Source organism: Eschrichtius robustus, chromosome 19 (assembly GCF_028021215.1).
Source record: "Eschrichtius robustus isolate mEscRob2 chromosome 19, mEscRob2.pri, whole genome shotgun sequence".
NCBI lineage: Eukaryota > Metazoa > Chordata > Mammalia > Artiodactyla > Eschrichtiidae > Eschrichtius > Eschrichtius robustus.
The window spans coordinates 60,345,596-60,358,204 of record NC_090842.1 but is presented as its reverse complement, the minus strand read 5'-3'; the positions used below and the strand labels follow the sequence as shown (position 1 = coordinate 60,358,204).

The 12,609-nt window shown below is 55.0% G+C and overlaps 1 protein-coding gene across 1 annotated transcript; it reads right to left on the bottom strand.

The window, feature by feature from the left end:
- Nucleotides 1-3,005: 3,005 nt before the first annotated feature.
- Nucleotides 3,006-11,487, bottom strand: GIPR (gastric inhibitory polypeptide receptor). Its single transcript, XM_068527150.1, has 15 exons — nt 11,472-11,487; nt 11,082-11,164; nt 9,951-10,079; nt 9,514-9,613; nt 8,932-9,039; nt 8,324-8,427; nt 7,507-7,610; nt 7,177-7,321; nt 6,259-6,418; nt 5,990-6,050; nt 5,601-5,670; nt 5,389-5,477; nt 5,158-5,296; nt 3,322-3,363; nt 3,006-3,212 (listed from the first exon to the last, which is right to left on the bottom strand). Exons 1-15 carry the CDS (start codon nt 11,485-11,487, stop codon nt 3,006-3,008), a joined length of 1,557 nt encoding a protein of 518 aa, XP_068383251.1.
- Nucleotides 11,488-12,609: the final 1,122 nt, after the last annotated feature.

Here is a 12,609-nt window from a genome sequence, read left to right as displayed (position 1 = left end):
TAGCTGACGCCTGACCTGTGAGGTTGCCAGGCCCTACGCTCCGCGCTGTTCAGACTTCCTAACAACTCTGAGCAGGCACTGCGATTTATTACTTCCAATTCCGGAGGCGGGGACTGCGGCGCAAAGAGGTGATAGCGCCTCCCCAGGGGTATCCAGCCAGGAAGTGGTGATGTGGTGATTCAAACCCACCCTGCTCCTGAGCCTGTGGCTTAACCCCTGAACTCTGCTGCCCTCAAATCACAGCTTAATTACCCTTGAGAGAAATTCTCTGACAAATGTAGGGAGATAGAGGTGGGAAAGGGGGACCTTACTTATTGTGGGTGGATTAAGGAAAATCCCTGTCTTGCTCTGACGCACACACATCATGCTGCTACCCGCCCCCCCCCACCGCCCCCCAGCGCTCTCTGTGTTCTGCCTCTGCATCTCTATCTGTGTTCTCCAGATAGGGCCAAGTGCCAGGCTGGTGCAGTTCGCAAGTCTGAGGTCAGGGTCGAATGAGTTGTCTGACACACTGAGCTGTGGAAGGCGCAGCCATGATCCCATTAGCGACAGAGCTGCGGACCCTGCAGCAGGAGAAGGCCTGACACATGCAGGGCAATGGCTGTGAGGTTATAAAGGCTCATGTTTACTGAGTGGTTCACATCTAATTTGAACAACCATCTGGGGGGTAGATGCTAGAGGCACCCATCTAATTTACAGATGAGACAGCCGAGGCCCAGAGGAGGTAAGCGACTTGCCCAGGATTGCTCAGGAAACAATGGAGCCAAGTTCAGACCCAGGGAGCCAGGCCCTCATGACTGTCGGGGAGCAGGATGGAGCCATAACAGTGTGGGGAACGATGCTGCCGCAGGAAACTTACCCCCAGGATTTGGTTCTTGTGCAGGAGCTGGGACAGCACAAGCCCTGGGGTCACAGTTTGAATCCCTGCCCCACATCCCTCCTGTTCTCCCCGGGAAATAGGAGTTCCTTTCCCTGCCTTGCAGGCTGGCAGCAAAGATTCTAGCCTAGGACACCCCTGCCTGGCATCAATCTGAATTTCCTCATCTCTTTACCCAACCCACTGCCCAAATGGTCTCTAATCCCCTCTTCCGTTACGGTGAGTGAGAGTGAAAACAGAGGTTGCAGGAAAAGCACAAGGCAAACTGGCCAAGTGTGCTCCATGCACCAGGCAGTATCCTAAGAGTAACTCATTGGAATCTCAGGCAACCCTAGGATGTTGGTACCATCATTATTCCCATTTTCCAGAAGTGAAACTGAGGCACAGAGAGGTTAGGAATTTTCCCCAAGTCACACAGCTAATCAGTAGCCAAAAACTAAGGTTTGAACTAGGCTGTTTCCTGCAGCTTTATTATTCCTACACTACCTTTCTAGAGAAGCAGCTCTCAGAAAATGTTTGGCACACACAATTTTTAATTGTACACATTATAAATAGTTTAAATAACAGGAGATCACATGAACGTTCTCAGCTGGGAACGTTCTCTTAGGTGTGGAGGACGGTGGCAGCATGGTGTCCATGATCTCTTGGCAACACGTGGCTGAAGTTGAGCAGTACTGCTCTCCAGAGGGTGCAAGGCCACCACCGGCATCCGGCCACACAGCCCGCCTCTGTCATTTCACTTATGGCCTGGCCAAGAAGATTTTCCCGCCCCCCCATCCCCACAAAAAACAACTTTCTCATGATTTACAAGGGCCCAGCCCTAGAGCCCCCACCTTCCCAGAACCCACAAGAGGGGCCCAGCAGGACGACATGCTTGAAAGGACTCTAAGTTCAGCGACCATGGGCCATATCTGTCCAGGGAGCTGGGGACCCCAAGGAAAAGAATCGACAACACCCAGGTACTAACTGAATCTAAGTGTGTGTCTATGTGGGGGAGGGATTTAGGAGTGAGGGTCTTGCATGTGTACAGGTGGTCCAGCCACAGTGAGACTACTGGCTTTCCTTCTAATTCTAGTTCCCAGGAGCCACCAAGAAGGGTATGTATGTGTGTCCACACTCTCCAGCTAGCAGTGGTCTTGGCCTCCCTGGATGTAGGTTCCAGCTCTGACACCTGCCCTGAATTGCCCATGTTGATATCTACACACAGAATCCTCCTCTCTCGACCCCAGTGCCACTCACATTTCTATCTCTAACTCTGACGTCTCCTGTGAGCTCCAGACCCTTATTCCCAGCTTAACATGTCCAAAGAGCACTCTTGGTTCTCCCCACCCTGAACCCCATCTCCCTCTTTCCTCTCTCCAGCCCAAAACGAGAAGTCTTCCCTGGCTTCTCTCCTTCCTCGGCAAATCCTCTCAGTTCTACTTCTAAAATAGCTCTGGAATCTCACTTTCACACCCTATGTGGCCACCACCCTGGTCCAGCCAACGTCACCTCCCACCTGCATCAGCCTCCTCCCTGGGCTCCCAGCTGCCACCCTTGCCCCTGATAATCTGTTGCCCCAGAGGGCAGACAGAGAGATCTGTTTAAAAAACTCAGCCCACTCCATTAGGAGCTGCTCCAAAGAATCTTCAGTGCACCTGAAATAAAATTCCCACTCTTCTGCCCCCGCCCACTTCTCTCTCCATCTGTTGGCTCTGACTCGTCCCACTCCAGACACGCAGGCCTCCTCTCTGCTCCTCAGACACCGCCAAGCTCCTTCCCGCCCCAGGGCCTTCGCAGATGCTCTTCCTTCTGCCTAGAATCTCGCCGCCAATTCTTTCCAAAGGTGTCTCCTTCACCTCTTTCAGGCATGGCTTAAATGTCACTTCCTCAGAGATGCCCCACCCCCTTCTAACTTTTCTTTATAAGCCGTTCCACAACGTATATGTAACTTGGTTTATCCTCACAGTCTGTTTCCCCCACTCAGTTGTGATCTCTAGGAGAACAGGGACCTTGTCTTCTGTTTCCTTCCCCTCCGCCCCACGCCCCCGCGCCGCCCCATTTCCCCAGCGCTCTCCACACCAGGCCTGGTACACAGCAAGCGCTCAATAAATACGTGCTAACTGAATGGACCCAAGAATCCCGCTGCCTAGCAGTAACTTTCTAAGACATGGCTGGCCTCACCCCCAGGACCTGGGAGTGTCCTCGAGCACAGAGCGCGGCCGGCGGCGACCTGGCCGGGGCCGGAACCCGAGGGCAGGGTCCGGAAGGCGCGCTCGGGGGGTTGGCACGGCTCTTCGCCGAGTCTGTGGCGCAGGCGGCAGCGGTGCCAGCCCCGCCGGATCTCCGACTGCACCTGCAACGGAACAGCGCTCAGAGGCGGCGCGGGGCGCGCCATTCCCTGCGCGGCCGGCAGAGGGCGCGGCCGGCTGAGGGCGCGGGCGGCGGGCCGGGGCTCTCCCTACCTCCTTGTTGATGAAGCAGTAGAGGACGCTGACCAGAAAGCCCTGCCAGAGGAGGTGCGGGGTTAAATTGGGGGCAGGGGCAGGGTTATAAACACCTCTTAATGAGCTCTGACCCCTTCCAGGCCCCAAACCACCTCGCCTGCCGCCACCCTGGTCCTACACTATTGCAGTCACCTTCTCCCTGGCTCCCAAATCCCCCCTTGCCCTCGCCAGTTTGCTGAGCAATCAGGGCTGGAGGTTAAGAACAGGTGACCCCGGAGGTAGCCTGCTTGGATGTGATCACCGCTTCCCCACTTTCTTCTCCACTTGGGTAAGCTGCTTAACCCCTCTGTGACTCAGTTTCTTCATCTGGAAAATGGAGTAATACAGTGGTGGTCGTGAGATTTGAGGTATTATTAATATGCAAGAAGCTCTAGTGCATGGCACATAGTTAAACCTTTTTCTGAATTTTATCATAACTTACTACATGATTTTATTTATTTATTTATTTATTTGGCCACACTGTGCGGCTTGCGGGATCTTAGTTCCCCAACCAGGGATTGAACCCAGGCCCTCGTCAGTGAAGGCACGGAGTCCTAACCACTGGACCGCCAGGGAATTCCCTATTTATAAACTTTAATAAAGAATTAGTTTTATATTTATATAAACTTATACATATTTTACATATAAATTTAAATAAATATATATTTATAATTAAGAAAGTAATTGATATATTAATGCAAGACAATTATTTTATGTGTAATTATTAAGGTATTTCTTATCACTTTCCACGATCCTTTTAATATCTAACTCTGATCACGTCCCTCTGCTCTCCTGGCTCCCACCTCACTCAGAGGAAAAGCCGAAGTCCTCGCTTGGCTCAAGGATCTGCCCAGGTATCTCACCTCTGTCCTATCCTCCCCTTGCTCTCGCTGGCTCCCCCTGCCGAGGCATGCTGACCTTCTTCCATCATGACGGGTACTCTCTCCCACCTCAGGGATCCTGCACTTTGCATTTCTCTTTCTGGAACATTTTCTCCAAATATCTTCCTGGCTTGTTCCCTCATCTTTGGGTCTCTGCTCCAGTGTCTTTTCAGCGAGGCCTTCCCTGACCCCCTGTCTATAACCCCATCCTTCTTTGTTGGCTCCTCATCTCTGTTTTCTTGCTTTCTTTCCCCCCTCCTTTAGGCATGTCTCACCATCTGACATTCTGTATATTTTACTTATATAGCATCTTTAGCATCTGTCTCTCCCACTAGAGGGCAGGCACCATTTGGTTCTTGGCTGTATCCCCATAGTAAGCCTGGAAGAGTGCTTGGTACATAGTAAGTGTTCAATAAAGTTTTGCTGAATGTAATGAATGAATAGCCTTATGAAGTGAGACAAGTATTGTCCCCACTTTAGAGATGAGAAAACTGAGGCCCAACAAAGTAAAAAGCAGGGTGGAGGCTAGGGTAGGGCAAGCACGGGCAGGGTGGGCCTTCAACTTCAGGGAGCACTTCCTTAAAATTTGCGCTTTAGGTACTTCAGATGCCTCACCCTTGCCCTGGCCCTGAGGTGAAGGCCACAGAGCTGGGAGTGACAACCCAAATTTGGCCCCCGTCCTGGCTGGCCTCAAAGCCCTCTATCTTAACCAGGGGGCAGTACTGCTGGGGCTGCCTGGTCTCCTGTCTCCTCTCTGCTGCTTCCCCAGCCCGGGGACGGCGCTAGCTCAGTATTATGTGTAGAATGAATGAACAAAATCCCATCTTCACACCCCATTCTGTGGCTGCGCCAGAGAATGATTGTAACCCTCGTGCCCCTCTGAGTAGGAGGACCCCAAGTCAAAGGGTGTAGCTCCTGCACCCTGCTTAGGCACCTGGAAAGAACTGAGGAAGATCTCAAAGCTGAGCTTGGCCAAGCGCAGGGCACCCCGGGCCTGTTCCTCAGTCACGGGAGCAAACACCACCTCGTGGACGCCCAGCAGGGGCACCAGCGTCAGCGTGGAGCGAGCCAGCCTGGGGGTAGAGGGTGGCAGTGGTCCCGCGGCCCCGCGTCCCCCATCTTGCACCCAGCCACCTTCCCCTCCGTCCCCACCGCCCTCCTTCACCTCAGTCGGTAGTCCGGGCAGCGCATCTGTTGCGTCCTCAGCTTTGACGCGAGGATGCCAAGGATGCGGATAAAGATGAGAAAATTAATCTGCGGAGGGAGAGAGAGAGAGACTGAGCCAGTTCTCCCCTCTCAGCCCTACCCCGCACCGCCCCGGCTTCCCACGATAGGAAATCCCTGAGACCAGCCTGAAAGAGGTGGGGCCGGCCGTACCAAGATGGTTAGCAGGATAGGGGTCCTTATGATCCACCAAATGCCCTTGATATCGTTCCGCTCCCAGCACCTGGAGGAGGGGGAGTAGAGCTAAGGGACAGAAAACCTTAGGCTCGCCGAATTAAGCACTTAAACTCCCCAGGCCCCGCCCACCTTCCTTAACGCCACACCCACATTTCCTTAAAGTCCCGCCCGCTACTATTTAGGCCCAGCCCTCATCCCTCCCCTTCCCGTAGTCCTGGAACCCAACTGTCTAAGCGACCTGTTCCTTTAGACCCCACCCAGGTCCCTAGGTGCAATTAGAACCTCCCCACGTTTCCATCGCACCCCTCCCACGTCCCTCAAAGCTCCGCCCACCTCCCAAGCCCCGCCCCAGACCCGCGACTCACTGCGTGTTCTCGTACAGGTACCTGACGATCACCCAAGGAATGACGAAAAGCGCGGGGGCCCCTGTGCAGACCCAACCCCCGCCCCCCACCCCGCCGCAGCTGTCAGAGCGCGCACGGGCCCCGCCAGGCCCAAGACCCGAGGAATTCCCCCGCCGGGAAGGGGAGGCAGAAGCCTAGAGAGGAGAGGAGACCCCCTGAGGTAGACCAGAAGGGTAGCTGGGGGGAGGGGAGGCGCGCTGGGCTGGGCAGGGGACAGGGTCGGGGCTCACCCCAGCCGAGGAGCATGTAGCAGCGGAAGTGGCCCTCCTCGGAGCCTCCCACAAGCACCAGGAGGCTGTGCAGGTAGATGCCCTCCACCAGCAGCCACGTGTAGTTGGCACCCACGCAGTACTGGGTCAAGATCTGGGCCGTGCGACAGGCAGCTAGGGCCTAGGGGGTGGCCAGACAAGAGGAGGGGGCAGTCAGGGCCCCCTCCACCCTCATCTCTTGTCGTCTCTTGACATCAAATATTCTCCTCTCATTCTATATCACCAAAGGATGATATAGAGTTGGTTTCTCTCGCCCTATTCTCTTTCCCTGTATGAACTCTCCCACTCTAACCTCTTTAACAATTGGTATCTTACATCTTGCTATCAGAGTTCCCCCCAGATCCCCCCAAATACGGCCTCTCCCACCCCATCTCCTTCTAAGAATTCCACTCAACTACTCCACCTCTCAAAAGGTTGCTCTCATGTCCCACCAGCACAGGGACTCTCCCACCCCTTGGCTTTTTAACGATTGGTATGGCCCAACTTAATAGGTTTTCTCCCCGCTGTCCCTAGACTTTAGTCTCTCCCACCTTGTCCCCCAGGAACAAATTGGTATCCACCAAATCCCCCCACTAGTTAGTTTCTCCCATCCTGCCACCGTCTCACCTCTAGCAGGGGATTCTCTCATCGGTGCGAAAGTCCAAGGATGGGTTAAATACTGAGAGAACGGGAATGGAAAATTCCAATAGAGGAGGTGATGGGGTGGGAGAGTTCAAGGATGGGGGAGGCCGAGTTGGGAGGATCCCTCTCCAATTGTGTTGGAAGGGTCAAGAGAGATTAACTGTCGATAGGGTAGGAGGTAGTAAATGGAATGGGAACCCTCTGGCCTCACCAGAGGAGACAGAATCCCAATTTGAGAAAGAGGGAGATGGTGCTCACCTGGTCCCACAGGATAGGAGCCTGATCCCCAGGGTGGGGGCCAGGCGGAGGAAGCAGACGGTCTCGGGTGAGGATGGCTGCTGCCCGCAGCATGAAAGACGTGAACAGGTTGATGTGGATGTAGTTGCGAGTGCAGCGCAGCCGCCTGGGGGATTTGGAAGGCAGTGTGGGGACCTGTCCTTGGCCACACAGAGTCCCTTAAACTACCCCCCAGCCCTTCCCACAGAACCACCATTGAATGCTTGTTGCCGGTGGAGACTGACTACCCCATCTTACTGGGAACACTGAAGCCCAGCCTCTGCTGCCTCCGCTCAGGGCTGGGGGTCCCACCTGAAGAAACTCAAGATGAGCAAGGCGAGCAGCAGTGTGGCAAGGGACAGGGAGTAGCCCACGGTGTACACAACCTGCAGCCGCTCCAAGCTCAGCCTTTGGTCCTGGGGGTGGGGCAAGAGGACACAGAAATAGAGCTCAGTTCTTCCCCTAGGGCCATAAAGGTGCTGGAGAGATACCTGCTCTTTGTTCCTACCCCACACCCCAGTGTTCTTTTGGGGATCCACCTACCATTGTCTGAGTGGGGCACTCCGCCCCTCAACTCCAAGGCTGGGCATGTGACCAGCCAATCAAAGCATTCTATCTAACACTACACTACACACACACACACACACACACACACACACACACACACACACACACACACACACACCGATAAGTCGAGGGCAGTTATATGACCCAAATCAGGCCAATGACAGTCAGTCCTGGGACATAAAGTTAGAGCCATTGAGAAAAAGCTCAGTCTTCCTACATTGTAGCTTGGTAGGTGGAATGTGAGCCTGGTACCAGTGGGAGCCACCTTTTCCACCCCACAGAAAAGAGGACACCATCATACAGAAAAACAGAGGAACAATATGGTGAGATTCCCAACCACATCACTTTAGCACCCAGATCCAGCTGTGCCTGAAGCTGTAGGCTTATACTTTTCAATCACAGAAGCCAATATATTTCTTTTTTTTCTCCTTCAAACAAGGAGCTGAATTTCTGTCACTTGGGACCCAGAGTCCTGAACGGTACAAGGGGTTTGAGGCTCTGTCTGAGGCTGCTTTCTGCCTCTGTTTGGACATCCTACCCTGAATCCCTCACCTCTTCTTACCTGAAAAACCCCATTCTTCTCTGGGTTCTCGCACTGAGAATGGTCTCTCCAAGGTCCCCATTGACCATCACTGCCACAATGGCGGAGGACAAAGCCTGCAGCCACTGTGGGGAAACGAGGGAGGGGATCAGAGGCACAGAGATGGAGGCAGAAAGACAAATTGTGAGACGAAGGCAGAGAGAGATCCAGTGATGATGATGATGATAAACCATTATGTAGCATTTTACACGTATCAATTAATTTAATATTCATAACAAGCCTGTGAACTTGGTACTATCATAAACATCATTTTACAAGCGAGGAAAGTGAGGCGTAAAGAAATTAAATAAACTACCCTAGGTCACACAGCTAGTTAGGCAAGGAAGACCAAGATGTGCAGAAACAGACTCATGAAAAGGAGAGAAAATAAGAACCTGGTGGTCCTCAGAGAGATACAGAGACAGAGAAGGGGCATTATGTGGTGACCCAGCCAGGGGTGGACAGACAGAAGGAGACACCCAGCCAGACAAAGAGGAGCAGGAGAGCTGCGGGGGAGTGGTGTCTGGGGCCAGGGTTAGAAGAGAGCTGTTTGTGTCAGGGGAGGGCCCGGGGTCCACGAGGCAGCTCACCGTGGCGGTTCCAGGGCAGGTACCAGGGGCAGGACGCACGGGCAGTGGCATTGGGTGCAGTGTGGTCCCAGCAGACGTACATATCAAAGGACCCGTTACAGGCGAGGCCTGGGGTGGGCGTGGGGGCCAGATGTCGGGTGGACCTTCTGTACCTCTCGCCCAATGCTTCTCCGCCTTCCACACACAAGCCCTGCCCCAGCCCCGCCCACCTGGAGTGGTCGGGCCCCTGCTCCGTCACAGCTCCTCCCACCAGACCCCAAGGCCCCGCCCACCTTGCGAGCCCTACTCTGGGCTCCTCCCACCAAGCAAGTTCCCGCCGCAGATGCTTCCCACTCGGCAAGGCCCTTGCTAGGCTCCACCCCAAACTCCCTCTTCGAGGTCCACTTTAGGTCCCACCCACCTAGTGTAGGCCCCGCCCAAGACCCCTCCCCTTTCAAGGTTCATCTCAGGCCTCTCCCACGCAGCCCGCATTTAACACAGACTTCTCTCTCAGGCCCCGCGGGTCAGTCCTAGGCCGGCCTCAAGCCCACCCCTCTCAGCCCCAGCCCTTCTCTTGCCCCCAGATCTCCACCCCTGTCACACCTGCTGGGGGCGCCGCGGCCTCCAGTGTCGCCTGGCACTCCCTGCGGTACCGTTCCCAACGCTGGTACAGCTCTCCCGCCGTCTGCCCCTCGGAGCCTGCCTACAAAAAGAGAGAAGGGAGGACCCCCCAACCCCGCCCCGCGCTGACCCCTGCTCCCAGGCAGCGTGGTTCCTGAGGGCCAGAAACACCCTAGAGGGACTTGGAGGGGCTGTCCTGCTTTGCTCAGGAGTCTTGGGTGGCTTAGAAACCTCTTCTAAGTCTTGAGGGGTGCCTAGAAACCACCAGGGGAGTTGCTGTGGGGAACTGAAAACCTTCAGGAAATTTACGGGAAGGAGGCGGGGCGGTATTAAAACAATCTTCCCAGTGGGATAAGACTTAAAAGCCGGCCCCAGACATCCCTCCAAGCCTTGAACTCCTTGGCTCCTCGGGTTCTCACCTCCGCCCTCCGGAGCAGCGGCTCCCACAGCGAGAGCAGCAGTAGCGGCCACCAGGGCGGACAGTTCGGCATCGTGTGGGAGGCAGGGCATGGGGGGCGAAGGGTCCGGTCACGCAAGGGCAGCCGGCTCTGGGGGTCCGAGGGCAGAATCAGGAGCCGCCGCCCTCCTCCCCCAGCCCCAGCGCCACCCCGCAGAGGGATTCAGGTACCCGGAGGCAGCGCCCCCCCTCCCCCAAGAGTGGTGATTCTGGGCGGGGTGGGGGGGGAGTGGTGAGGAGTGGGGGGAGACCGAGATCCAACACCTGATTCCCGGGCCCGCTCCCGGCTGTTTCTGGGGCAGCGGCGGTAGAAGGGGGCTGTTTGCTGGGAGTGCGGTTGCCTTAGAGCCGTGCTGGGCAAAAGTGCCAGTGTCACCCGGAGTATAGACCTAGAGACTCCGGGGAACCTGGGGACCGCCTTGGAGAGGAGGGCACGGAGCTTGAAATGACTCTTGAAGTTCCCACTCTCCCAAAGGGTTTTCAAACGCGGATAGGAACTCGACCGTATCAAACTTTCCCTACTGTGGATAAAACCCAGAGTCAGTGGGACAATCCTCTCCTTAGGGGCCAGAGAGGCATCAGACCCTCTTAGGTCTGCAGGGGTCCAGATGTCTGGAAATCGGTCTAACCCCCAACACCCCACACCCGGCACCATGTAGGGAAAGGGGAAAGCAAGGAGGATCTCGGTTGGAGCCCCAGAAAGACACAGAGTCACAGAGGCATGAGACAAATATAGAGACTGAGAGACACAGAGACAGACAGGATGAGACACACAGCAAGAGGCCAGAGACCAAAAGGCAGAGGAAGACAGAGACAAAAAGGTAGGCTAGGAGACAAAGAGGAGATAGAGACACGGAGAGAGATACAGAGAATGGGAGAAAGAGGCAGAGATACAGAGCTATCTAGAGGCTAAACAGAGATTGTGAGATGTGGAGACAGAGATGCTGAGAGACAGACAGAAGGAGGATATAGACTGTGGGCACAGAGAGGCGGAGGGACAAAGGCACAGGTTAAGAAATGGAGAAAGAGGGGCCCAGAGACTTGAGGGAGACGTGGGGCAGGGGGAACGGACTGGGATGGGGGGAGCCCTCACCTGTTCCCAGCCCTCCTCTCGATCACTTGCTTCTGACGCTGCTGCTTCCACTGCCTCGCCTGGGCTCTGGAAGAGGTGACAGCCTGGGGTGGTGGGAGGGGGCGGGGCCAGGGCGGGCCAAGGAACAGGAAGGGGGAGCTCCGGGGCAGAGACCCAGCACAGGGGGCCAGTTGCGTGTGAGTGTCACAGCCACTCAGGGTCACGTGGGAGAGCAGTCACTGTCATCATCCTGAGGACCCCCCCCCCCCAGGGTGCACAGCCTCTCACATTGTCCCACCCGTCCCACCCAGCCACTGCACACGGAGTTGCAGTCACACACAGTGTCACGCACAATCCCATACACCCAGGCGCAGGGAGGCATGACACAGAATCTCACACACTGTTCCTCACAGAACATGTTCTCCATGTTCATTCACAGTCCTATAATCCAGCGTCACACCCAGAGACCCAAAGTCTCTCCCCCACAGGCTGACAGTCATTCGCAGTGACACAGCCACATACCTGGGCGTGGACTCCTCCGCTCACACGGAAACACAATCACAGCTTCCCACAGTCCCAATGATACAGTGTCCATCACAGACACATTCACACCATCACTAGGTCACATCACAAACACTGTCTGTCTCCCCCACTGGCCTGTGTGCCCCATGAGGACAGGGCCAGGGCATCTCAGTCACCACAGGGTCCCCAGCATCACTCAGCACAGGTTGGGGGATAGAGCAGAGGCTCAAAGAATGATGGTCGACGAAATAAAGGCACACAGTTCTAGGGTTTCTCACACAGTCATACAATCCCTTAATGACGCGATCTGAAGGTAACACACAATGTTACACAACTCTACCCATTAACACGCTCACACATCGAGTCACGCACTTCACATAATCACCTACAGAGTCCACAGTCATATTCCAACAACACACATTCCCCAAGTGTCACTAAGGCACACTCTCATGAGCTCCCGGTGTCACACTGTCACACTGTCATCCTCAGTCACACCCGGTGCTAAGGTCATACAAACATGCAACTCTCCATCACAGCCTCACCTGCACTCACAAGTCACATACAGTCACACACTGTCACACAGTTTTCCACAGGATCACACATCATCATCCCATGATCACACACGAACCCATAGCCTCACGCGATCTCCTGGTCACAGTCACCACTGAATCACATGCCTCCTTGCAATCTCCACTTTCAGTCTCTTCCTTTGCTATGAAATGCGGAGAATATTTGGCTTAGAAACTGCGTCCCGGCTCTCAGCACTCTCTTCCCCCTTTAATACAAATCACCAATTCCTGCACGTTAATCATACTAGTAACATTCATGAGCATACGCTCCCTGGGGAGCTGTGAGATAAATGGGACAGAGGTGAGTCTGCCCATTTTGCAGAGGAGAAACTGAGGCCCAGAGGCCCCGGGAGGGGCAGGGAGTAAGGGTGGTGTGAGATCCAGCACCAGAGGCTAAAAGGAGACCAGTCTGGGGGAGGGGGGTTGACATGGGGTGGGTCCTGGCTTCCTGACCTCCA

Coding starts and splice junctions, on each gene's coding strand:
- GIPR (XM_068527150.1), bottom strand. Junction 5,297..5,388: donor TGCCCGGACTACCGACTGAG/GTGAAGGAGGGC, acceptor CTCTACCCCCAG/GCTGGCTCGCTCCACGCTGA. Junction 3,213..3,321: donor ACTGCTTCATCAACAAGGAG/GTAGGGAGAGCC, acceptor GTTCCGTTGCAG/GTGCAGTCGGAGATCCGGCG.